The 27800-nt window shown below is 48.1% G+C and overlaps 1 protein-coding gene across 2 annotated transcripts in view; it reads right to left on the bottom strand.

Moving 5' to 3' along the window:
• The window catches only part of LOC8043697, a 288228-nt gene that overhangs the window by 148441 nt on the left and 111987 nt on the right, over window positions 1–27800 (bottom strand). For both annotated transcript variants that reach the window (XM_040505222.2, XM_029987475.2), the window contains exon 5: window positions 18814–18869. In XM_040505222.2, coding sequence (XP_040361156.1) covers window positions 18814–18869 — 56 coding nt within the window. The remainder of the gene's footprint in view (window positions 1–18813; window positions 18870–27800) is intronic.

Raw genomic sequence — 27800 nt, 5'->3', positions numbered from 1 at the left:
GGGCACAAACCTAACCCCTCCGGTCACGCCAAAGTCGTAATCCCAGAAACGACCGGAAGAGCGCTTCTACCGATCACAAACAAGACTGGTAAGGTTCCAGCTCGAGCAGATTTCCCCAGAAATGATTGGTGACAAGACGCGAGCGCGTAGATTAGAAACAAGTTACGAGAGGTTACGGCCACATACTCCGCTTCAGCTCACGATGGACCATGGAGGACGCTACGAGCCATCCCAGCCAATCCGGTGCTGTGAACACATCACGTGACTACTTCCGTAGCTGCGCCCCTCCCCAAGGTCACGTGACATGACAATGAACTGGCTCCGATGGCGTCAGCCGCGGTCCATTGTAAGACAAAACGGTGTATCCATGTGACCTTCCTTCCAGATGAGGACAGGCGGTAAAGACTGAAAGGGATGAGCAGCTGCAGAGGGAGGAAGATGAGCTGAGGCAAGGGCACGGGGGTGGGGCTTTGAATGAACAACCAAAGCCTTCCTGACAAATGATCTAAAGTTCTCGCTCTCTACCCCGCTCTGTCCATATGTGAAAGCTCCCGTCCTTTCCATCGCTTGGCGAAGGACGAACTCGACAGCTCAACGGGTGCCGAGGAAGCTTTGGGCCGATGACCTCCGAAATCACAAAAGGACAGCAAACCTTGGACGGGGTTTCGCGCGGTTGAGATAGCACGAAATAAGTTGTTGCGAACGATACGCAAACAAATACGGCTAGCACTGACAACGAACCTTGAAGAACAACAGAAATGTTGGAAACGACCCGCACGTGACAGCTGCTTGTGTTCGCTTTCTCGCGAAGAGTGGAAAGCGCTAAGAGTCACGCGATGGCGGGGCATGGGATCCACAGGGTCATTCTCGATTTCTCTCATGCTTCAAGGATGTCTTCAAATGCGCAGCACCGTCGCCAAGTCGGGCGTGAGGTGGAAGTGCTAAGATAATAATTACATACTTCGAGAAAAAAAGATGATATCATGCTACTGTGACGCGACGTCGATTTGCAGTAAATGTTTTGATACAATAGACCAGATTTATAACAAATTCGTATTCAAAACCGTGGAGATATCGCACGGTAAGTTCAAGATAGCTATGCGCTTATGCTCGGCCACATGTGGCGGTTATCTTGAGGGAGGGAATTTTAAAATATTGACGAAATTGGTTTACGTTGTCCGTTTGTTATAGGTTATGATTTATTACATTGCGTCTTATATGTAAGTGAAAACGCGACCGTTCAACCTGTAAATGTTAAAAAGTCGAAAGGTTAAAAACCGATAAGTGACGAAGAGGTGAAATACGTTGTATCGTAAGTTTTATCGATACCACAATAAGAAGGTGGGCGAAGTTGATAGGAAGAGCTTGAAATACTATCTCCGGGAAGCCCCAAAGTGGCAAAATACATTTCTCTAAAAGGTTTAGGTGCTATCTGCAACGAGGTTCGTTTTCAAGTAAATATATTATAAATAGATTGATTGATTGATTGATTGATTGATTGATTGGGGTTTCATGGCACAAGGGCTACTAAGGCCAAAATGCGCCAAGAGTGAAATATATTATAGTTCCGTTCCTTCACGCGCGTGTATTCGAAGGAACAAGGCGGGCCCCATTAGTCGCCCCACCAAGTTCTAAAACGCAAAATACGCAACACAACAATACGTAGACCCCCCCCCCCCCCCGCCCAACTTTTTTTTTTCCTTTCCCCTTCGGGACATGCGAACTTAACAAATACGAACGAAACATCTGATCTCAATTCGAGTTCCTGCGCGTTGCTCGCATGTCCCAGCGAGCAAAGCGGCCATTTCTTATCAACAATTCGAATCTCGGCGGACAATCCTTCCTTCAAGACAAATCAAACGGCGAATTTCGTTCGGCTCAAAACCCGGAAAGATCGTGTCTCGGGCGTTACGACGACTTTTTACGACCATGCACGTACACCCGCGAGCGCGTCCGAGCGGCCGCAGCAGCGTATATATATATATAAAATCATGAGCCATTTTCTTTTGTGAAGGTGCATGACCCGCGAAGCTGTTTAGCACACGACACAGACGTGAAACCAAATTTCGAACAAAGGTACGAACTGTCGCCGCCCCGAGGAGCCGGGGGAAAGTAGACACGCGCGACGGGACCGCCACCCCGGGAGAGCGGAAGGAAACTAGGCACGCAAGCGCTTGGAACGACGACAAAGAGTCGTCGTTCCAAGCGCTTGTGGGGGGTTTTGTTGATGCGCATGAAAAATCCTCTGAACCTTAGCCATAAACAGCTTCGCTGTAAAATGTGTAACCAACCACGCACATAATATTTAAAAAAGCGCAGGCTCGCGGCGCATTTACTGCGCGTATTGGTTCAATTGGCGACAGCGAACGCACAAAAGCGACGAGCGCCGTGACGATGTACTTTTGCCGCTGCTTGATTACCACCACCGGATCGTATATACCGTCGGCTACGATGGGATTTAAAGGGACACGGAATATATAGTACCCATGTAGAACTCCGTCGAACGTATACATACACATACCCACGCCCGCGCTCAATCGACGCCGTTGACACAAAAGTACAAACTATACCAACGCCGTGGGAGACGAAGAAAAAAAATAAATCCCAACTCTTCTCTAATGTTCTTGCCGCGCAAATTCGTTTTCAGCACCGCGGGGACGTCGAACTTGACGACGACAGCCAGCCAACCGAGCGGATAACCCATCCCCGATTCCACGGCGGAACGCGATGAAACGTGAGCGAGACCCGTTGAAGGAAATCCAGCGGCGCTACTCCGACGCCGGCACGGAGCAGTACTGATGCGGTGCGCAAACATGCCGGGGCACCCCACGCGTCTCCATCACCTTACGACGGATTGCGTGGACGCAGCGAGTCATCCCGACCAATCGGGAGGCGCGAAAGAATCACGTGACTGCGCACCCCGCGCATCGCCGCAGCACGGCTCCCGAAGGTCACGTGACACTCGCGCAGCACTGGATTAGCTCCGATGGCTCCTGCAGCACCCGCTTCGCTCCACCCAGGGTGAAACAAAGTACAGCCGGAACAAGCTACCCCTAAGTTGACAGTGCGGTGGGAGCTACGCGCTCGCCGCCGGCCCGATCGTGCGTCTGTCTTTTGCAACGGGATCGTGGATACCGCCCGACCCCGAGCGCGGAGAGCCAAGTCAGGCGACGAAATGGAGACGGTTAGTTGGTCTGGCAAGCGCACAACTTTCGCCGCACTGTCAGCTTAGGTGTGAACGGAGTGCTTTGGTCTGGCTTCCCTACGCGGATGTAACGGCGAAAAAGTGGCCTGCCTCAATGTACGCTTACACGTTGCGGCCGCCACTGTTTCCTCCCGAAATCGGCGGCGGTCTCGCGACGAGACGCACGCCGGGGAACAGGCTCGCAGTGGAGGAAGTCGCTACGCTCTCTTAGGCTATTTCGCGGCTCTTCTGGTTTCCAAGTCGAAGAAAGAAGCCGCTAGCACGGCTCGTTTCTCGCCGAAGCAAATATAAAAAAGGGGAAAAAAAAACGATTGCAGAAGCGTTAGTTTTGGTGGTGTTGTCTCAAGACTCACGCGGTGGTTTGGTGCTTACTCGCTTGAGCTGTGTAGCGTGGGCTGCATTATATTCTCATCCGAAAATGCCTCTTATGTAATAGGACTGCATACGTTCGCATACACCTTAGTGCCTCGGTTTACGAAAGTTGGTCCAGGACAGGGTGTAAGATAGACAGGTGGGGAAACGAGAGCCAAATGAACGACCGGATTGTGTTCCCTTCGGTTTTCTTTTTTTCTGTGGCGCCATCTATGTGGAGCACCGCGAACTCTCACTCCGGGTGAGCGACCGGTGGCGACCGGCTAAACTGACGGAGATGATTTCTCGTGAATTTTCAATGGACGACTGTCGTGCTCTCGGTTTATTTTCCGCACTCTCCCATAGAGTTCCACGCAAATCCGATTCCAATTTTTTTCTTCTCGCCGCAGCGCCATCTGTCGCAAATCGGGGGTACCCGCAAGCAGACCAGTACACAATCCGGTCACGGCGCTGCGGTAGGCTTCTATGGGCCGTTTCCCCACCTGTCTATCTTACACCCTGGTCCAGGAACGCAATCGGGGCTTGGTGGGTGTATCTATACAAGGTTAGATTGAAAAGTTTCCGGAATCACCGCTAGGGGGCTTTTAGTTCCAAAATATTTTGATATCACTATGTAGGTAACCCTTTCGTATCAAATAACCACAAATGTCGGATTGCTATCTCAAAAATTCTGACTTCGGCAAGCATCCTAGTCGAGGAACCATGAACATTTTCAGTGATGAATAAAAACGAAATACGAGCGGTCATCAACAATTTTTATTCGGAAGGAAAAACTGCGACCGATATCAAATCCAAATTGAATGCTGTTCTTGGGGAATCATCACCTTCGTTTTCCATCGTGAGTTTTTGGGTTTCCGAATTCAAGCGTGGTCGTACGGACACAATTGATGAACCACGTTCAAGACGTCCAAAAACAGCTACCACACAAGAAATTGTGGATGAAATCCATCACTTCGTTTTGGAAGACCGCCTCATAAAAGTGCGTGAAATCGAGGAAACAGTGGGGATCTCTTTTGAACGAGTTATTCGTGTTTCACGCAATGAATTGGAATTAAAGAAACTTTCTGCAAAATGGGTGTCGCACTTGCTCAATCCGGAGCAAAAACGCATTCGAGCCCGAACGTCAGCCGACAGTTTGCGGGTGTTTCTGACGAATCCAACAGATTTCAAGCGACGATTATAACTATCGACGAGAACGGGATCCACCATTATACGCCAGAAATAAAAAGTAACTAGAAACGATGCACTGGGCCCGGTGGTTCTGCTCCGAACAAGGCAAAGACCATTCAGTCGGCAGGCAAGGTGATGGCATCAGTTTTTTGGCACGACAAAGGAATTTTGCTAATTAATTATCTTGAAAATGGAAAAATTGTCACTGCTACATACATACATAAATTGCTACATAACTCTTCTGGACAAATTGCTACATAACACTTCTGGAAACAAGTAATTCAAGAAAAACACCCCTGAATGTTCAAGAAACAGGTGTTGTTTCACCACGACAATGCACCCGCCCGTTCAAGTGCAGTCGCTTAGCAAAAATTGATAGAACTGAAGTTCAAACTCCTTCCGGATCCACCGTATTCACTTCCATTTAGTTTCCTCAAACTTCCTCTTATTACCGAAGCTCAAGACCTTCTTGGGAAGGAAATTTTTGTCGAATTAAGAGATGACGGAGGCTGTGAAGAGTTGTTTTGGGGATCTCGAATAAAAGTCACTTCCGGCAGGCAGGCACGTAGCCAGGATTTTGTTTCGGGGGGGGGGGGGGGGGGGGGGGGGGGGGTGTGCGCCCATGACAAAATGTTGTATGAGGGGGAGGGGGGAGAGGGGGGTCCCAGCAAAATGGAAGGGGGGGGGGGTGCCGGGCGCCCCCCCCCCCCCCCCCCCCCGGCTACGTGCTTGCCGGGAGGGAATCCAAAAGCGGGAGAATCGCTGGACCAAGTGTGTCGAGCTTCGGCGGAATTATGTCAAAAAATAAAGTATAACTTCAATCGGATATGTATTGCTTTCAATTTCATTCCGGAAACTTTTCAATCTATCCTCGTATTAAAGAAACTACGAGGGTGTCTCGTTTCCGCAATCGTTATCACCCGCATGGTAACACACACACACACGCACGTACGCACACACCCTATTGAAAATTCCATCAGGATACGTAATTTGGGACACTGATTGCCAGTCAGCAGCCTTGGTGGAACGTGATGAACCATCAGACGTCATCTGATGGTCCATCAGATGACGTCTGACTGCCAATGCCAAGGAAATTTCATCAACAAGGGCAGCATTTATATAAGAGTAAAGCTATACGCACTCATAAATATCGCCAAATGCCTCGATAAAACAAAATGTTCGAGAAAAAAAAAAGAAAAAAAAAACAGGACCACCGCGGATCGAACCCACGACCACTTGCGTCCAAAGCGGACACCTTAACCCCCTTGCTATGCTATCGCTTTGGAAACTCGATTTGACCATTTGTTTTATACGAGATGCTTCGGCTGCAAATGCCGTTAAGCCTTCAGCATGTTATGCAAAGCACTCGTACATCACTCGCCGTACTTCAGTTCTACTCACCTGCCATGTAGAGTGCTTTCGCGTCGTAGAACGATCCTTTTGTTCGCACGTCTCCGGTCCAGTAGACCTGGTACACCTTGTCGTCTTCAACTACACCGCTAAAGTCCCTTACATCGTCGGAACTCACAACAGGCTGGGTCTTGTCGAGTAGAAATTATACTAAAACATAAGACATTGTAGAGCCCGGGCAGGATCGACAGGTTGGAGCAAGCGGGCAAACAAAACGAGTCGAGGGCGATCGTTCATGAAAGCTCGGCGAAGCGGCGAAGCCTCTACGGGCGAAGCGAAGTGGCGTGTTCGGCGGCGTTTCGGCGGGCTTCTGATCAAGGCTGTCGGTCGGCTGCGTGTCATATCTCTAACATCCGCGGTTTTATGGGCTCACGTCCAGAAATCGTTTTCTTGCGCATAGATTATTTTTCGTATTCATAGATTTGACGAAATAGTGGTATCCGAACGAACTTTACGTCCTTTGACCGTACGTCTGTCTGCACGTCAAAGCTTTTTGACGTACAGTCAGAGACAATCGATGTACAACCAGAATCGCCACCAAGACATCTTGATGGCATTTCGCGGCGGCCGACTGCCACCAGGAAACCATCAGAAAGCCGACAAGTGGAGTCTGACTGGAGTTTGACTGTCGGTCAGAGTAACTTGTTGGCCAATCAGAGATGCTTGACGTACAGTCAGGCACAGTCAGCGGTCCATTAGAAAACATTGACTGCCAAACAGGGTTACATTGATGGATTTTTCGTTCGGGCACATACACATAAACGCACACAGACACAGATGCGCGTGCGCACATACGCACTAGGGCGCCTCCATGAAGGCACTCTAATACGCACAGGTAAGGAGTTCCGTTAAAAACAACATAAAAAATCGTTTGTTTTTTTTTGGAATTTAAAGGTTGTTAAAATTTCTGGTGGGCAGTGTTCATTTGGGTCACTAACTTAACCGGTAAAATTGAGTTCCTGCAAATACCCTTTCCAAGAAAAATGCGAGAAAGTGCCGATGTCGTGTTCGCGCCAACAGTATCGTCGCATAGCCTACATTGTTGACCTGTAAGGCAACGGGCCACCGAAACGAATAAAATAATCTCCGGACTATACCGAGTCCAGATCATACGGTTCGTTCAATATTTTCCCGAGCCTCGGAATCGCCCAAAAGCACTGATGCTAGAAATTGGTTCCGTCCTTCCTTTATTGTCCCATACAAAAAAAAAACAGCAATAAAAAAATTACAACCAAGGAATTTATCCACGTGTCGGCACTACAAGTGTCCAACCAAAAAGAGCAAGCGCTTGCCGCTATCTTCGGGAGAAAACCAAATAAACAAATATAGCGTACAAAAATATATGTGAAGAACCGAAGACTTCTCCAGTGCCCCCCAAACGTGATCTTCTTCCCATCGCTTCCGGAGCAGGCAACAAACCCGAAGCGAACATTCAGCGGCGCTTGAAGATGGTTGGACCGTCAGAATCATCTTCACAACACTCTCGGTTTCAAAACGGAAACAACACGAAGATAGTGACAAAAACAAAAGGTAAAAAAAAAGGGGGAGGGGGCAGGAAGAAGGGGGAGGCTAGTGAACAAAGCTACTGGAGGAAATGCACTAGGCGATTCCATGCTTGGACACTTCAAGAGGAACAAGAAACAAGACCGTTTCCGAGGGAACATGGAATGTGGGAAGCGTCGTTCGCACATTTAAAGCAGACGGGCGCTCAAACGCGGTTGTTGTTGTTGTTGCTTCTTGACTCGCAATGTCGCACGGCACCGCTAGGCTCCTTCTGCCGGGACAACAAAAAAACGCGACTGGAATGCGACACTTCCGAGTTCGCGTCGTTTATCCAGTCATTACAAAGTGCCGCAAGCAATGGGCTTAAAGAAATAAAAAAAGAAATAATAAAAAAATGAGCGAGGAGCGGCGCGCGTCGATTTGGGTCTCTTTTCGTCTTCGCGTTCTCCGCTTGTATATTGCTATCCGGGTGTCGTGCGACCGTCGTGTAAGGCTCACGTAAATGCTGATCGTTAGTTTCCTTGCCTGTTGTTATTCCTCGTCGTCGAACACTCTTTCCTCTTTCTAGTGCGGCGCGTCGTTGCAAGATAAACAACATATCAACTCGCGTTTGAGGTCAATGGCTCGCAAGGCTTATCGCCCCTTCTCTATGTGCGTACCTAAAAGGTAGTGCCCCTAACCACGGATGAGCCGAAACTAATAAAACGCCGGCGTGCAAGAGATCCTTTCGCAAAAGCGAACGTTTCTCTTTGCCGACTGTGAAGGGGAAAAAGGGGCAAGCAAACGTGGTTAAAAAAAAAGGGGGGGGGGGGGGGGGGGGCAGTTGAGTGGATGTTCATACAGCGGAAAAGTAGTACGATTAATACTCTTCCGGTCTTACTATGAGGCAGGGGTCTCAAACTCCTTTGAGTGTGGGGATCAGATAGCCCACGTTGGAAAGACCGAGGGCCAACGTTAGAGAAGGGGGGAGGAAGGGGGGAAGTTTAAGAGATTTAAAAGAGAAGAGACCTCTTGCCCTATGATTTTTGTAAACTCAGTTCTGCCAGTGACATCTATAAATTTGATCTTTTTACATGACTACTTTCGGGCCTTGCCGCCCTGACCTGATGTGGTAACAAGAATTAAAATGACACAGCCCCGCCATCGTGCTGGCATTTTTAATATAACAAGAGTGCAAGTACGCTGTCGTTCCCGTTGCTCATAATTTACTCGGTAATTAGCCATGCTCAACATTACTTTAATAAGCAATCAGTTAATTTCTCAGTTCTTGCTTTCCTGACGATTTTTATTACAACACTCTGAAAAAATAATTTTTTTAATGGTGATATTTTTTGAAGGCGAGAATCCCGGGCTCGTACCTTTATCTACGGCAGTTGCTCCTGCCGATCGAGAGTTTGCGCAGAAAAGATGCATCCGTCGACAAAGAGTTCACTCTCACAGCCTATAAGCCGAATTGTTGCACACTACAAAAAACTGGGAAGCAAAAATTGAAGCGAAACAAAGAGCAAATGAACAGAGATTAGTAAAAACAATCTGATACGTTAAAAGAGCAGAGCTACTTTTCGAACGAAAATGAATCGGGGAGATTAAATGGCGATGGCGCATGCCATTTCTAACGCTCGTAACATAGGAACTGGGACTCGTAGCGTAGGCCGCACGTTTTCGAGACCCCTGCTATAAGGCCTCACCCTAGCGAATACACGAACGCGCGCCAGTACAATGCAGCTTCCTGCACCCAAACACAGTGATATTTTTACAAGAACAGCTATTTTACAATTACCATTTAGCGAATCATTTACTCCAAAGACCTACTTACAAGACAGTATGAAAAAAAAAAAAACATCATTTGCATAGCGCGACCACCGACCAATGTCCGTGCTGGAATATAAAACAAACAAACAAAAAAAAAAGACAAAAACAAAAAAAGAGTAAATAATTTAGTGGGAGTAAAAAAAAATGTTTGGCATTTCTCCTTGGCTGCTTTCGACCCATTTAAAGCAAACGATCTGAAGTTTGGTGGAGCTCTTCTAACAATTCAACAAACAATGCACCGATAAAAAAAGAGAGAGAAAAAAAAAAAGATGCATTTAAAGTTTTTTAAACCTATATGTAAGGCATAGTTTCGTTTTGGGGTTTGAAGAGCGGACCGCCTCGCGCAGGTTTAACGAACCTGATAACGTCATGGCCGTCTTCTTTCGTTGATCTCAGACTTCAAGGAATGAGGGATAAGAGAAGCCGCTCGCGTGTTCACTTATCTGCCGTCGATCATCCGATATCATCGATCCAGGCTTCTTTTTTTCCTCCTCGTTTTGGTCGACATAGTAGCACACATTTTTTATATTGATCTCTTTAAGTTTCACATACACGTCCTAGTAAACCCAAAACAAAAACAAAAACAAAAAAAGCGCGGGCAGAACAACGAAGTGTTAAACATGGTTTTGAAGTTTATTCCACAAACATCGCCTTATATACACCAGATTTACTGTAGATGTCATTCACCAATCTCGGATTTACAATCCATGGGTGTCATTCACCAGCTCGCATGCATTTTTTGTTGCCTGTCTTCACATATACGTATAATGAAAAGACACGAGGAGCGAGCACAGAAAAGCACCATTTTCTTCAACTGGCCGAAAAACGTCTCAAACAAACAAATGAGACGTTTGTGTTTACTAAAGTAGAAGTTTGGGCTAGTTGGTATTTAGAAAGCGTAAAGTCGGTCTGCCTTCGAGGTGTGGCGACACGGGTTAACGCTATAAGTGAGAAATTTAGCCAGTGCAGTTGACCTGCTAGACTGGGATCTTTAACGTGCATCAGGCAGTAGCGATACACAACCGCACGCCGGTACGGTGCTCGTCCAGATCGAAACGAGGAGGGCCGGGAGAGGAAGGGTGCGCGCGCAGCTTTGACGGCTTTGATCGGCACTCAAAATGGGAGAGGGCACGCGTGCCCGTACCTTTGACTGCATTACCACGAAGAGCTGTCCCCGAGTAATAATAACACACCAAGCCGCCGATCCCTACTTTTATTCTTCTTCTTTTGTTGCGCCAAGGTTCACTTTTTATATCATTATTAGATTAATGCTATTAAAGTTATCAAAAGAGCTCATCAGTCTGTGCATTCAAATTTCATTCTTACTTGCACTCTAATATACAACCGAAAGAAGGGTCTGTATACAAAGCACATTCATTTAACATTTAAGTGGCCCTAGCCCCGGATGAGTTGAAACAAATAAAACGCCTGAAAGACAGAAAGAGGCAAGGAAACGTGGCTAAACCAGTGTGGCGGCAGGAGTGAGTGTGTGTGTGTGGGGGGAGGAATTGAGCGGATGTTTATACAGTGGACAATAGTAAGCAAATAGCAAGGACAGAATCAATTGGCATCTTTTACATTTCGCCAATTGGTTGATTTATAGTGATACACAAAACCAATCCAAAATAAAAACTTCACAAATACGTGACCTTCAAAATAAATCGTGTGATTCAAACTGACAGAACAATTTACCCAACTAATATGGAAATTGAGAATATAAACACAAAAAAAAAATACTTGGCCATTGATTGCTTGCGAAACGTCTCAACCTTTAAAATCGCAAGTATTTTGGTAACCACCACCGAAAGAAACTGATTTAAAAGCTTCTTTGCTCTTCTTCATAACGAGCAACCGTACCAACGTAGAGACGCCTCCCCGCTTGTGCAAAGCAGCCTCCCACATCGAAACCGGTTCTCGGAGCGCCACTTATGAAAAGAGGACCGCGAAGAAAGGCCAATCGACTCCGAGTCAAACGACGACGCATCTGACCCGTCAACAAACCTCTCGCCCGCACGCACGCAACTTCTCCAGTACACGCAGCCTCTCTCATCTCGAGAAAGTTTCGCCACAACACCGCACGAAAAGATAGCGCGGAGCCCCACTGACCGCAGAAAGAAACATACATGGCGCTACGAAAGCAACGAAGTGGAAGCTCCTCCCACCCCTTTCCACTTCAGCGGAGCGAACGGTGGAGAGGAGGTCGCCCTCTCTCCAGCGTTCGCACTACTAAAGTGGAAAGAGGTGGGAGGAGCTTCCACTTCATCCCTTGACCTGTCACCGACTAAACATAAGACGCCATCTGCATAACAACATATATCATGAATTAAACGGAGAGAAAAAAAAGAAATCAGTGAACCCAGTACAGAAGAAAACTAGAGTCTGCAAGCGTTTTTGTTTGTCTTTCTCCTGTTTTCACGACAATGCTGGACATCTGAGTGATGGACGTGGAAGAGTATACGCTTTTGATGCGCAAGTAGTTCTGATTTCGACAGAGGTGTAAGCAGGAATAGTTATCGCGAAGTCGATAATATCCATTAAAAGAAAGCACAGAGGGTACACCCGAGGCTTATGGGAAAAACTCCAAAGTACATCTTCTGGAAGCTGTGAGGTATGATCTACAGCTAAGATTGCAGATCTTCGAGCGGCACCCAGTTCGTGGAAGTATTCACGGCAGATAAACCCATCGCAACTAAATTCACAGCACCTAGCAGTCCTCAAAATCGACCTGGATCGATCATACCTCTGAGACGAACTAAGCGCGTGAAGTGTGTGCTTTAATCAGGAACAACCCGATACGATAATTCATCAAGTCCGGTTAAAACAAATCGGCTATTCCAGTTCGTCGTAACTTCCAACTCGCCCAATAGTCTTTTTTGCTAGATTCCAGTTCGTGCCACGGAAAACGAACCACGCTGTGTCACGCGCGGCGAGCAGAAGTGAAAGTGCCCCTATCTGCATACACATCTCCAAAAACTTTTTTTTTTTTTTTTTGTACAGTAAACAATTGAGCAAATGGAATGTCACGAGACGGTCGAATAAGCGCGCAGTCTTCGGGTCACCGACCCCACTCTGAAGAAATCAACACACTCTCTTGTCGTATATATACTATACCTAGACATCAGACGTCACTGGATATATCTACGCACACAAAGATATATACGCAGGGACACGAGGCCTGGGCGCAACCCAACGGCAGCCCTCTCGCGCGCCAGCCGCCGTTGCTTGAGCGGAGCCATCCAAACACACAGGACGGGGGTTAAGAGGGTAGGTCGAAGCTGTGCCCGGCGTCGTCTCGATTGACGGGCGAGCTTTTAGAGTATATGCGGCGGGAAACTCTCTTCCGCGTTTCAAAGGAGCGACCCGCCCGACCTGTCGTGCGTGTACTTCCACCGTTGCCAGCTGCCTCTTCATCTTTCGCGTTCTTTTCTCCATTGTCTCGAGGAGCCAGTCTCGCTTGGCAAAGGATCGGCGAGCTGCGCGCGCGCGGTGATTTGACTCTCGAAAACACACATCAGAGTCCCCCTGCTGCCACGATAGGCGGCTCATATCCGCCCAATTTCTCCAAGATAAAGGACAAAAGATAACAGATGTACCAACTCATGCGCGTGAAAAAGATTGAAAACATGAAACGGAAAAAAAAAAACACACACACACGCATAAAAAACACGATACTGTACTGCTTTAACACTTTTTGGTGCTCCAGTAATGCAGGAAATGTCGCCCGTTGAATAACAATAAATAATAAAAAAGTACTCGCTCGAGGAGTTGCGCGCTTTTGGGTTTCATATTTGTGTCGAGTTCGGTGGTAAACATCGAGCTTGTATTGCCTCGATAAAAGCATTTATAAAAGAAAAAGGAAAACGGAACGTATAAGCCAATGCCCTTTGACTGACAAGAGAAAGTCGCTCAGATTGGAAGTGAATCACCCGCTGAACAAAATTATTCGCTCGCTCTAAACGCGTCGCCACTTCCTTGGGTTGTTTCGCGTCAGTAAATGGCGCACATTTATTTATTTATCTGTTTAAGAATACGCCGCGGCTCCACGCCTTTATTGTGGGAAAGGAAAAGAAGCCACAATAGCGTAAAAAAAAAAAATTTGCATTTATTTGCACCAAAGGCCAAGGAAAACGTAAGCTCGCATACTAATAAATTCAACAAAAGCAGTCTGAAAACTTGAGACGTTTACAAATCTCTGTAATGCGAAATTAGAGCCCAAGTCTTGAAGAGGAGGGGAGGGTACGGAAGGGAGGGTATGGAGGATGAGGAGGGGAGGAGGAGGAGGGTTTGTCGTCCACCGATTTCCCGAACGCAGGTGGATGTACATTTTTGCCCACGCGTACTTCCCTCATTCGAATGCGCGATGTTTGGTCTGAATCAATAGCGACGTGGGGATGGGCTTTTGATCGATTGACCTATAAATTAATCGAGTAATGCTTTAATCGCGATAAATTTGTTTAAACGGTGTATCGGTTAAATTTTGACGAACAAACAAAAAAAGTAAAAATGCAACGCTTTCCCTACGCGGACGTGGACGAGTATACCTGTATGAAGGCAAGCTTTAGGGGAAGTTTTGATCTAAAGTAAACCGTAGGGGTGAGATTTGTAACTCCAGACAAGGTGGAGAAGGTTACACGTATTCCAATCACTTGAAGGTCGTGCCAGTGTCCGTTTATCGCAGCAGAAAGTATTGTGAACAATTAATTGCCGGAGTATACCAACGAACCTCTTTGCCTCTGCGGATAAGGTAATATTTTTGTGAGTCTGTGTGTCTGTTGACTCTTTTTGACTACGCATCAAGATTGATTTAAAATGCGAAACTGTACATTGCGCCGTTTATCACATATTCACCAAAGGAAAAAAGAAAAAAAAAAATTGTCCTTTTCCCCTCTTTCTCTCTCTGTATGTATGTATGTATGTGTATATATATATATATATATATATATATATATTTAAATGCATGGGAATTACCGAAACCGATTAATTAAACGAATAAAGGGTGACCATTAATCGGGTTCATTCTTTTTAATCGACGCCCAGCTTCAGCTAGCGAGCTATCTCGGTTGAAAAGCCACCACCCCACCCGGGGAAGCAATAACCGACAGCGTACTGCTCTTGTCGTCTGATCGGTAGACACGGAAACCGAGAAACCCCGACTCGAGGTGGTGGTTGGACTTCCGCGTACGCCAGCCCGTGCCAGCCGATAACCGTCCGAAAGTCCCCTTTACCGGGGCCACGGGGCCGGCACCGCTTTCGCCCCCCACGCGTGTCTCTACGCGATCCGACTCCCCTCGTCTTCGGAATCATTTGCCGACGGAAGGACGCTTGAACGTTTAAGCTGTTTGCACGTGCAACGGTTACTTTCCCCAAATCTTGGACACTAACCGCTCATTCACACTGGAAGCGGATCCGCGTTCGCAACCGCTTCGCGAACGCGGATACGCTTCCAGTGTGAATGAGCGGTAAGAGGTTACACGGCAGGCACGTAGCCAGGATTTTGTTTCGGGGGGGGGGGGGGGGGCATGACAAAGTGCTGTATGAGGGGGAGGAGGGAGAGTAGGTCCCAGCAAAATGGAAGATTTCGGGGGGGGGGGGGGGGCGGGGGGGGCCGGCCCTATGCACCCCCCCCCCCCCCTGGCTACGTGACAGCTACACGGATTGCAGGTGACGTCATCGTACCATGCTGGGGGTCATTCCTACTTGTTCCCGTCGTAACCCCCTCCCCCCCCCCCCCCCCCCACACCCTGGCGCGAGCGCGCGCGCGCGCGCGCACGCACACACACACGTACATACATACATGCATACATGCACATATACAACTGTGGTGCGAAAAGTAGTCAAGAGTTCTACTTTATCTTGGCACAGGAGAGCGTGGCGCCCCACAAAGACAAGTCGCCGCCAACAGAGGGGGGCCGACGGCGGTGGTGGTGGTGAAGGGGCGAGCGAGCTTTTCCTCCCCCGTTTTGTTTACAAAGCGGTTAAATAATATTGATACCCCCCTCCCTTTTTATTTTCCTTTTTTGACGCCGCAGGTCACCAGACGTGAAGGGTCAGCGGAAGAGAAAGAGGGAAGGCAACGCGCGCTGTTGCTCTTCCGACTCGAGAGGTGGCGCCAGCAGTCGAGGCCACAGGTGCCACCCTTGAAGCCACGCTTCGCCGCACTACACGCCACAAAGGAAAAAAAAAGCAAGGAGCAGAGCGGCCGAGCGAGCCACCGCCAAGCAGGAGGGAGGAGGACACCCGGAGAAAGAGAGAGAACCCCAACGATCGGCGCACTCGCACCGACGAGAGAGACGAAGATACCTCTTTTATTTATATGTTTAATAAAATAAAAATAAAATGACACTTTGGAGCCCTACGCGCAAAATCAGTGAAGGTACGCTCCGACGAATATATTATGACCACCGAACGTTTCGATTGAAACCTTAGGCCCACCTTGCCCATACGGAGAGAAGCAGATGAGAGCGTGCAATGGGCGTCAAAGCGCCGACCTCTGATTGGAATGATTAGTGTTAGAGGGAAAGGCTCCCTGCCTTTGTCTCTCTACTCACCGTCTCCCTCCAATCAGAGCGAACAAGAGCGACGTGTGCTCCTAGCGCGGAGTCTGACGCTCGAACACCACATCCTGCACGAGGAGCAGGCGGCACTCTTTTTTCCGGCGTAGATCCTCCACTACGCCAGAGTTCGGTACTCGGACGTCACCGCAAGCTCTCATCTCCATTTCTCCTTCAGTTTTGCTACATATGACGCAATTAGACTTCGTCAGCTTGCAGGCAAAGACATCTTATCCGTGTCAAAAAAAAAAAAAAAAAAAAAAACGCAGATTAAAAAAAAAATTAAAAATAACGAGCGACGAAGTCATTGTTTTCATGACAGCTGGTCGCCGGCCACACCCACTGCTACAGCCATCATATCCTAGCGGAAAATTATTTTTCTCTTTCGTATTAGCGAATTTTGGTATTGCGCATAGGAGCAAAACGCAGGCACTCTGCGTTTGCGTTAGAGTTGAAGGTTCCACACTGCGCGTGTGCGGGAACCCAAACTGCGTTTTGGATTGGCTCATGGCGACGACACGCATGCGCAGCGTGGAGCACGCAACGCTAACACGCAGTGCTTGTGTTTGCTCCTATACGCAATACTAAAACTCACTACTGTAGCCAGGAGAGGAGGTACGCCGTCAGGGTCGGCCGTAACACCAGCTCTACACGCCCCAATGGCGTTGGCATTTTAAAGAGTCCGGTCGCCGGTCCCGTTTAATCTGGCGATGGCGCCGCTTCTGTGAAAACTACGTAAAGTCGAAGGTCTGTACTTCACCGCGTACGCCGACAACATCACTGTGAGGGCCAGAGAATGAACCCTCTCAACACGACAGATCGTCCTACAGAAGGGCCTCGCGAGTCATTGAGAACGACCTCAGGGAGGTCAGGCTTCGCCCGTCGCCTGAAAAAAAAAAAAAAGTAATAATAAAAATAAAAACAGTATATGATCTTTGGCAGGGGAAACCAGAACGAGAACCGCACGCGTAACTTTCGACTAAACATCAACCGACAGGGCCAACGAGATTAAAGGGCTTGGCGTCCTTCTTGAGAGAGCAGCAACAACCCCAATCAATGGCTCCAAATCGCCACAAAGTCGCGGAAAAAGGACCTTCAACTCGTCCGACGCATCGCGCACCGGACGCTCGGTGCGGGCGAGAGAGTGGAAAAGCTCCTGGTACACTCGGCCTTAATTTCGAAGGTAATGTACGGACTACGACTCTATCGCCTCATTTAACGCCACTGGGACAAGCTGGACTCGTTGCTCAACGACGCTACGGGCAGTTGCCGGCCTGCCCAGACATACCAAGCTCGAGGAAGTGCGCGAACGCGTTACATTTTCCGACTTTCGTGACAACCTCGCCGAACAAGTTGAAATTCACCAGCGAGATTCGAATAAACGCCACGGGGTAGGGCCCTTACAAAACTCACGGGCCAAACCACGATCTACACATCCCGAACTCGCAGCCGCCGTGGGAACTGATCGATGTCGCGCAGTCGACTCTTTTTCCTAAGAACATGGCACTCAAGCTCGAGGAACGGAGAGGAAAATTTGCCAAGAAGCACTCCAGAAGAGTGGAGACACTTCCCGAGGACACGCGTAAGCCCTCATCATCTACATTGACGCGTCAACAAAACTCGTTCGATCCGCCATCGCCTTCCACGTTATGGGTGGCGAAACAAGAAGGATCCCGCCAGACCTCGCTCACTAGAGCAGGCCGAAGTTCAAGCCGCCCGAGCGGCGCTCATGGACGTCCTGGAGACTGAGGACCCACGCAAAAAGATCTATGTGTTCACGGACTATCAAGACACGACCCACTCTTGTAAAAAAAAACACCATACCACGAGTCAGTAACGACGAAAGCTTCGATGAAGACCGGGAAAAGCACGATCCCGAAGCCCCACTTCGACACATCCGAAGGACACGGGCCGAGCAGCTCAAGTCCTGCCTCGAACAGGAACCCGACCCCAATCCCAATAGTTTCAAAAGATACCAGACGGTTCTGCTGAGACGCGTCCGCACCGGCGGCGCGACGACGCCTCACCTGTTGCAATTGTGGGAGAACGCCAAAGCAAGACAGGACTCGACTACGTGCCGCCCGACCCACGATGCCCGTATACTGTGATGAGTCCGTCCCGCCTAAGCTTCGTCTCAGCCTGTGAGAATGTAAGGCACACGATACTCCTCGCAAGCGTGCCTGCAGGAAGACATCGTCTCCTAAGACCGGCCCGGAGACCTCGAATCCTGGACAAAGCCGACGGGGGCACTCTGATAGAAGGCCCAAGCTGTTACGATCGGTCCTTAGCTTCCTCGAGCTGAGCGGACTCGGCACCCGCCTCTAGCAGGGTCTTCACCTGCAAACCACGCCGGAGCGCGACCGCTTGTTCGAGGCACCAATAAACCGTCTATTCCATTTCATTTTAGTTTCCGGAACGGCCTATCAGTCAAGTACTGGAGAAGGCCATCAACCGTATAGTTGATATACGGTTGATGATATACGGTTGATATACGGTTGATATACGTATAGTTGATATACGTATAGTTGATATACGGTTGATATACCGTATAGTTGATATACGGTTGATATCAACCGATATAGTTGATATACCGTATAGTTGATATACGGTTGATATACGGTTGATATACAAATAGCGGAAAAGGGCGCTGCACTGTCCGCCACTGGCGAACGGGGAAACATATGTGCGCTTCTGATTCCACCAGAGGAACGTGTAAGGATCATCTGCTGTGTGGAAGACGGCACTCGCTTGAGCAGGACCGAGTGCACTAAAATCTCCGCCGAAACTCACCGGAAGCGGAGAAGGGGCAGGGCTCGTAGAAGTACTTTGACCGTGGGCTGAGACACCTGCAATGAAAAGAAACACGAAGCGATAAAACAGGTAAATAAATAAACAAAACATGTTACATTTCACGAGCGAGAACGCACAGTGCCTTTCAAGGTTTTGATTCTCGCGTTCGCAACCTTCGCTGTGCGCCAAACAAAGGTAAAACTAAGCGTGGTTCCACTATTTGTTGCAGTGTGCCCAGCGGTCAAATAACAAACGAATTTCTGTCTCAGAGTGGAGTCGCTCTTTCTAGGTGTAGCGGTCAAGCGATAACCATAGGCATATGTGACGATCTAGGACACGTCACAGTGATGCGTCACCGGGTGACGTGCGCGGCGTGGCGCGTACCGGACACGGGATATGGGCCACGCCGCGCACATGTCACCCGGTGATGCATCACTGTGACGTGCCTTGGAGCGCCGAACATGCCTATGGTCATCGTTTGACCGCTACATATGTATAAGGGAATGCCTTATTCATTGTGCACAGATTTTAACATTGTAATTCATCTATCACACATTCTATACATTCTTTTGAGTTTAGGGTAGCCGGTCATAGAATATAAGAACAAATTATTCACTTCCTCAAATAAACATTGAATTGACCTAAAGACACTCCCTATGTAGCCCTTCGTGGTGTCGAATAATAATAATAATAATTGGGGTTGTGGGGATATTTATACAGCGTGTAGTTGGTCTGCCATTAATGTTGCGGACGAGTCACACGCTGTAGATGAGCAATTTAGCCAGTGCAGTACAACCGCTAGCCTGGGTCTTTAACGTGCACCACGCAGTAGTGATACACGACTGCACGCCGGTACGATGCTCATCCAGATCGAAACGGGCAGGGGTGGGGCTCGAACCCAGGATCCCTGGGCTCTGCAGCGCGAGCTTTCGCTCCACGCGCGTCAAGCTGGGTGTGCGCTTCAGCCCACTCGGCCACCGATCCCCCCTTCGTAGTGTCGAGTGCTGACGGCGTGTGCCGGAGGAGACATGAATAAATATAGGGTAGTTCCCGCGAAGCGACTCGTTCAGTCAGGCGGCTATGGTTCAACCACGTTTGTATCGCTGTTGGCGGTAACCCAGACAACACCGAACGTCCAGGGGACATTTCAAAAAATGTGCGGGCGTTCCACGTCCCGAAGCTGATGTGCACCAGACTTCCCCACGGACCTCTCAGGAAGGACTATCCAAGAAACGCCCCGGAGTGGCTGCGATCAGGACATGGAATATACGTGCACAAATTCATAACCGCCCATTCCAAAAAAAAAAAAAAAGAACAGATTTTTTAATGCGTTTTAAAGGCACCATGAAACGAGTTTTAAATCGAATTTCATCCACCATACGTCGTAAAAGGTGTGAAAAGAAAACCAAAACACAAAAGTAGACAGCCAAAAAATGTTTCGCTATAGAACTTTCAAAAGAAAAGCGGACTCTTTTATGCCTTCTTTCCTTCAAAAGCTATCTGCCTTTTCACTGCGATTCATCCGCGGTGCCAATGCACGTCAGCCAAATCCACGTCGCCTATTGGATAAGAGCCTCCTCACCAGCACCGCGATCATAAACAGTATATAACCGGCGAATGTTTCTTCAAAGTGTTGTTAACAAATATTCTGGCTCAGATTTTGCAGCATAATCAGCGATGTGACGGAAATTGCCGAATTTTATAATGCTCGGAGCCATGCGCCATCTATCGTGTGGTAAACGAAGCAAGAGAGAGATAAGACTGCTTCTGCGCAGTGTTGTACGGAACGGCGTTCCTGGAACGCCGTTCCGTACAACATTGCGCAGGAGCAGTCTTATCTCTCTCTTGCTTCGTTTTCGTGGAACGCGTTCCTTTTACGAGGAACGAAGGAACGCTGCCGTTCCATTTTGCATCGACTGGAACGGAACGGAACGGGAACACGTTACATTTTTACTGGAACGGAAAACATTGTAACTGGAACGTTGTAACTGGAACGGAAAACGTTGTAACTGGAACGGGAACACGTTACATTTTTACTGGAACGGAAAAAGGAACGACGTTCCTCTTTTTTATCCAGTGGGTAATCTTTATCTTATTTAAAAAAGGGAAATTCTGAAAGTATAAAAATAATATCTTTACGAAGAGCAGGATCTTGTTAAATTTTTGGTTACTTATCGTAGGGAATATTTTATGCGGTCCTCGCTTGGTAACAGTCGGGTGCAGGAGGGCTAGTGGACATTGCCTTATTTTCAGTGCCCGAGGTTGCGGTACAAAAAGCAAAACTTTCAGCTGAAGCAAAAAAAAAAAAAAAGCAAAAACAGAAAGAGGGACGTTTCAAACTCAGCTACTTTCTTCGCTCACACGAATCCTCATACACCCAGAAATCTAAGGCCGACTACAGCCATCACTGAACTTCCACAAAGAGAACTACAGTTACAAGAAAAGACCAGGTTACCAGACAGCGAATGCACCCTTGTATCCCTACCAACATAACCAAACCTTAACCTTTATTCCTTTTCCCCTTGTCCCCCACCTTCAAACTGAACAACGAATCTAACCTTCAACGAAGGAGGACTTGTAGTTTTCAAGACTGACCTTCCAAAAGCGCTACCCTCTTCTTCACTTGCTCGTCTTGCGGAAAGCAGCATTGGGAAGCAACTGTAGTCCAGTTCGAACAAGAGACTTTGTTAGATCGAAACGTGTGAGGTTGTAGTAAAACGTTCGTGCAATGTGGGATAACAGTACATTTGGCTCGTCTGAATCGCCCACCACAAACATGAATATGAATAAAAGCTGAGATTTTTAAAGGTGAATATATCAAGAAATAAAACCCTGCTTCCGCTTGTTTTCTTCTCCTGGTGCCCTTCCATCGCGGCATTCAAATTCGTACGTTGCCATTTGATGGGATCAGGGGTGGAAGCGGGCTAGAGCCTTTTGTATCAGGGCTGGGAGCAGCAAAAGTCCCACTTTGGAGCAGTTTTGGAGCAGTAAAACGCTCGCTTTAGAGCAGCTCGGGAGCAGCAAAAATAAGTTTTGTAGCCGTAGAAGTAGGTTTTGGAGCAGGTCACGGAGGTCAAACAAATGTCTAAAAGTGATTTGTTGTTTCTAAATGTGAAAATGTAGCAAAAATATATGCATGCACATCCCAGAATAATTTTCAAGCAACATACATACACATTTTTCTATTTCTATTGCATTGAAATATGGAATATTGGCAATTTATGCAAAGGAAAGGCTTTGAGAACCATTCCGGCAGCAGGCAGAGTCATGATAGACTTTATATGGGAGGCCCCGACAATAAAAGCCTAACTTGAGCCACGCCAGTACAAAACCGTCTACTTAATAGACCAATTGTAAACATGTATCCAGAAAACTAAACCACTGCAAGGTGTCAGATAAACTACCTTCGCTGACTACACTTTTTGTTTAATAAAGAATACACATGTTCAATCACTACTTAAAAAGCCCTATATCAAGTTTAGTAACAAAATACAAGGCTACTGACATATGACAAAAATTCAGATGCAAAATAAAATGTGTATTTTATATCTTTAGACTACCACAGTCACTCGTACATATGCAGCTTTAAGCATCGACTAGAAGAGCAACGCAACCTTATGTACTCCATAAAATGCTGTGCATTGCGTGTCTCCATAAAAAAAAAACTAAGGTACCACAACATGTTTCAGAATAAAGCAGTCCTTGCTGACCTGTTTTCATTAAATACAAATGTTCTTAATCCCTGTTCATAAAATACAGTAATCCCTACACCCAAGTTAACATACAAAGCTATATCTAATTACTTTGGATGGAAAAATATATTGTCTTAAAAATATCACAGCCACTAATACATTTGCAGCATAAACACTGACTAGAAGAGCCCACAGGCTCCATGTTAAAAAAAAAGGGTTGTGACTAAGCTGAATCTGTGTAATTTAGATACAACTGAAGTTCACCTTTTTTTTCACAGTTTGAAGAGCAGAGTCAATTTCTTTTATGCGCTCGAGTACTTTGGGCAGTTTAGAGTTCACATCTCTTAGCAGGAGGTGTCCACTCCCCACCTTGTCCATGTCCTTAACTGCCTCACCCTTGCTTATGAGTTCTTGTGCACTCAGTAGAAGTGCTTTAAGAGAAGACAGTTTGAACGAGACTGAAAATGAGATGTAGCTGATCAGGCGCTGATCCCTGCGGGGCAGGCTCCCTTCTTACGTGACAAAAAGCCCACCAACTTCTCTCTACCCTACCCTACCCCCCCCCCCCCCCCCCCCCCAACCAGAAACTTATACGAGTAGAGTGGCTATAGCAAGTTAAGGTGCGTTCTTGACAGGAATCGGCAGCGCGGGAGTGTTGTACGGCATTTCTGATGTAACCCCCACTCCTCCACGCTAAAGGAAAGAAACAAAAAAAGTGTGTAGCACTGCCAATTAACCAACTCGCTTAAGATCGCGGGTATTGTTTTCGCCAGTGGTTTGACGGCGGTAGACAACACACGACAGCGTGCACATTCGCGCACACAATGATGGTTTTGGTTTCGTTTTGACAAGACAAATTGAGCTCGAGAACGCATGTGCCTGTGCTCGCGATTCTTCACGGCTAAGCGTCCAAATATGGTAGGCTACCAAATAACAGGTAAAGCTAGTAAAGACCACTTACTTCTGCTCATGTTAATGGCCAAGGTAGCCCACCGGTGCCGAGGCACCAACTCCCACGATCACGGCAAATCGGGACCACAGGCAACTGCATGCGCGCTCCAACCGCGCCAACCAACTATGCCCGAAACCAAACCGATGTGTTCGTATATAAACTCTTTGTAGTAAAAAACGACATCGCACTCTCGATGAACTAAAATCGACGCCTCGCCCTGAGGTTAGACATGGTTCGGAGCCCCAGTCGAGTTGGTACGAGTCACCCGCAGTGACACCTAAGCAAAAGTACACACCTCATGGTGGCCCGTAACCAACCGTTTTCCGCAAAATTTAAAAAAAAAAAAAAAAGTTGAAATTGGCGTTTAGGAGCAGGCTGGCGCAGGGAAGTGAATTGGCGCAGGGTGGCGCAATTGGCGCAGCGCTTCCACCCCTGTGGGATAGATCCCAAAAAAAAATATTGACTTTGCTTGATATAACTTAATATGGTAATCAGAAAAATACAAATGTAACGTATATGTAACGATACGTTCCATTTTTTTGACGGTAACGGGAATGAGTTCCTTTCTCACAGATGGAACTTGTAACGGGAAAGCGTTCCAAAAATCAGAAGGAACGAGGAACGAGCTTTCGTTCCTTTTTTAGACTCGTGTACAGCACTGCTCCTGCGCATAGCCGCCTATCGGCTGAAAAGCATGGCGTCCGTGGTGATCGTCGACGTAGTCGGCATGGTGGAAGCTCATCGTTCCGCGTAGAGCGCTCTCCTTGACTGAATTCTCGTCGTGTGCCGCGATGATAACCCAGCACGTCCTAGAAGGGAAAATCCATCTACTCGTGCGGCGATGTTGTGGCGGCGTTCTCGAGACAGCAGAAACGCTCGCGCCGTCGTCTTTTGTTTACTTCGACTACAGTGGTGCTTTCTTAGCATTTGTGACCTTGAACATCACCCGGATTTCTTATTTCGCGCATTCCATGCGTGTGCTCAAGTTCAAGGTATTACTGGTGCGTACTGTATTTAAAGGCGTGCATGAAGGATGCGAATTTTGACGGGTTTTCATCAACCGGGAGAGGTGATTAGTGTTAGCACTCCTCAACGATCGCAACGTCTATGTGATCACGAAATCATATTTCTACGTTGGTATATCTCTGCTAAGATTACATTGTCTTTTGCAATCGTAGAAGAGCTAAGATTTGTACTATCAGTAAAGTCGTGTATTAAAGACGTGATCGTCCAAGACGGCATGCTGCAGCTTTTTCTTTTCTTTTTTCATCCACTCTGCCCTGAGAGCCTGTCTTGACAAAAGTTAATAATGCTTGAGCCGACAGAAAACTCGACAACACGTCCCCTTCTTTTTAGAGACACCGCACAAACGGCTGACGGCGGCGGAGAAGTGGCTGTCGTGCTGACGACCTGCTGTGCTTCTTGCAGTGATTGCAGGAGTGTGTACGCACGGCGCAGGGCGGTTGTTCCGGTCGCTCCGGTCACAACGGACCAAGTCGTAACTAACGCGCTCGTTGCAAGTGCCCGAATTACAGTTTGTGCAGTCCGGAGCTTGAAAAGAAACTGCTGCAGTTTCACCGCTTGCCACTCGAGGAACCACGTCGAAGCACTTTGTGCAAGCTCATTTGTTTGAGGGACCCCAGGTCTAAGGTCACACGTGTATGCTCGTAACATTCCGTACATTGGAGTTGCCACTCGTTGTCGTCCGGTTCCGACCAGGAACTGAAGTCTTCGTCGGAAGACTCGTCGCATTTTATAACAGGCGTACCGCCGTATACGACCACTCCCACGCTTTCGCTGTAGCGCAACATATTTTTGTTGAATTTCGCTCAACTGCGATGTGTCCATGGCTATCGCGGTGATGAGAGGCGCCAATTCAGAAAATATGTCGGTGGCATCGGCGCCATCACTACAGTGAAACCCTGTGGTAAAAGTAAAACCTACCGTCACACCGCCAGCTCGCCGCTAAGGCTCCCATTCTCCCACTACCGAGAGAACTTCCGGTTCCGGTGACAGAGCACATCACGACCGTCAAAATTACGACGCGGCATCTTTTGCGGTGAGGTGGAGAGGAAGAAAAACTAGATATTTCAATAATTTTTCGCGAATAAACCGAAACGAAAACGGAAGCATGTTCGGCGTTCAGTGAGTATTGAAGGTTTAATGTAAAACTTATTTGGGCAAAAGTACAATTCATGGTCACTTTAAGTGCATCAGTTCACGTGCTCTCACTGCATACGTTTTTTATGTTCGTATTCGTTGTGTCACAGCCGCTCAATTCCTCAGTGTGGGGGACAAGTTGAGCGGCCGTGGTCGTGGCGTCATTCTACATTGTAGCCGCACTACTCGCGTGGACGCTAAAGCGCGATCCAAACCAACGCTTCTTTTTGCGCCTGTAGGTTGTGCGGCTGCGGATGTGACGTATTTTCGTGACGTCGCGCCGCTTCTTCGCTCCTTCCGGGCGCGCACAAGAAAGTTGGTTGATTTCAACTTCTTTCTCAACGCGCACAAAAACGCGCGGTGACGTAGTAGGGCGCTCCTGTGTCCCGGCCAATCGGTGGAGGGCAAGCTAGTTCCGGCTCCGCGTTTCTCGCCGTCTGGCTGCCCTCTCCTCCCCCCCCCCCCCCCCCCCTTTTATTCTCTTCCAACATGACAACGCGATCTCTCTCTCTCTCTCTTTCTCTCGCCGTCTGGCGCAGTTGCACTTTGCTTGTGCGCTCGTGCCGAAGTTTCGCCCGTCCAAACCAAAGCGCACGGTTCTGACTCAGAAAGCGCGCCCGGAAACAGCAAAAACGCCACGAAATGCGTCACATCCGCAGCCGCACGACCTAGAGGCGCAAAAAGAAGCGTTGGTTTGGATCGCGCTTAAAGGGATACTGAAGCGAAACTTGAAATACACCTATTATGGTCAGAAATAGGTTCAATATGATCAATGATATTCATAAATCATAATCGCGCGTTTGTATTTTGAACGGATGGCTATATTTTTCACCCTGATGGGCCCGATTGGGCGCGCGCTCAAAAATCGGCCATCGGAGAGCGCGATGCGTCTTGGGATATTGGGCGCATTCGTGACGTCACTTGTGCCGGTCGGGAAAGGCTACGGCGTGAATGTTGTGGTTACGAGCGTTGCCACTTGGTGGCGCGTCGACGATTTACGACCTGTGACAACGTGGCCGTTTGAGATGTGCAAGGGCTGCACGCACGCTGCACCACGGGACCACGGCAAGTCGGCAACCACGGCAGCACTGACAAAACCAGCTCTGAGGCCGGATTCTCAAAGCGAATTCACGACGAAAAAAGTGCGTACGACAAATTTGAGAGAAAACCCGTGCTCTCGAAACGAAATGGTCGTAACCTTTGCGCAGGTTACGACAGAATCCTACGACAGCTCCGAAGCTGTCTTACGCACTTTTTACGATCAAATCAACAAGGCCGACAGCGTCGCTCAGTTACTTGGTATCGGCCACCAACGGACATTTATTTTTCTTCGTGCTCTTCTCGTGCGACCCGACTTCAACCAGCAAGAAAAAAAGAAGGAGTACTTAAAACAGACCACGATCAAGAACGCAGGATCCACAAACACACGAGAAGAGCTACAACAGCCACGATTCTGCCGACCGAGCGAGCTCGGCAGAATATAGTAAGCCTAGCAGCAACATCGACTCGGCGCACCGTTGCTCCGGCGGTCCTTGGCCAATACCGTCTGTCCATGACCGGCTGGCCGGCTGAATGGAATATGCCCGCGCGACCCTTGTGGACCCTTATCCGGATGAGTAGTTTGATCCCTGAACTAAATTTCAGAGGTCAATATTTTCCCCTTGTCATCTCGATCTCCTTGTTTTCCGAGACAGCGGTGACGAACGCTGTCGTCGAAAAGGGACTCTCATTGATTCTATCTCCTTGTTTTGTGTGATATAGAGCTCAAATAAACGCCATACGGATTACCTTGGCAACTCGGTATGTACACTCTGTTATTAGTATGCCATTTTTATTCTGACTCGACGCTACGTCAGTGTCGAGCTATAGCAGTTCGTGGGAGCTACGCGATGTCGGTCTAACCTTTCTTTGCCGAGTGTCATGTCAGTATCGAGTTGCAATCGTAAAAGATCGGTCCAGAAGCGCTTACCGAAACGCGGTCTAACAGAGCGAATCCAGCACTTCGATCAAACGCGCGTGTCCGCTCCGAGTGTGAACAGGTATTTGGCATTTGCGTGGCTCTTGCTGACACCCTCGTAGTTCAAACATATCCTTTTTAACGTCGGCTTGCAGCTCGCGATTCGCAGCAACTAATACCGGCCGTGCCAGAAGCATGCTCGGGCCGTGTCGTGCAAAGAGCCGCA

Source organism: Ixodes scapularis, unplaced genomic scaffold, assembly GCF_016920785.2.
Source record: "Ixodes scapularis isolate PalLabHiFi unplaced genomic scaffold, ASM1692078v2 PGA_scaffold2__306_contigs__length_199485367, whole genome shotgun sequence".
NCBI lineage: Eukaryota > Metazoa > Arthropoda > Arachnida > Ixodida > Ixodidae > Ixodes > Ixodes scapularis.
Note: the sequence above shows the minus strand (reverse complement) of the source record. Positions and strands in the feature narration are given on the sequence as shown.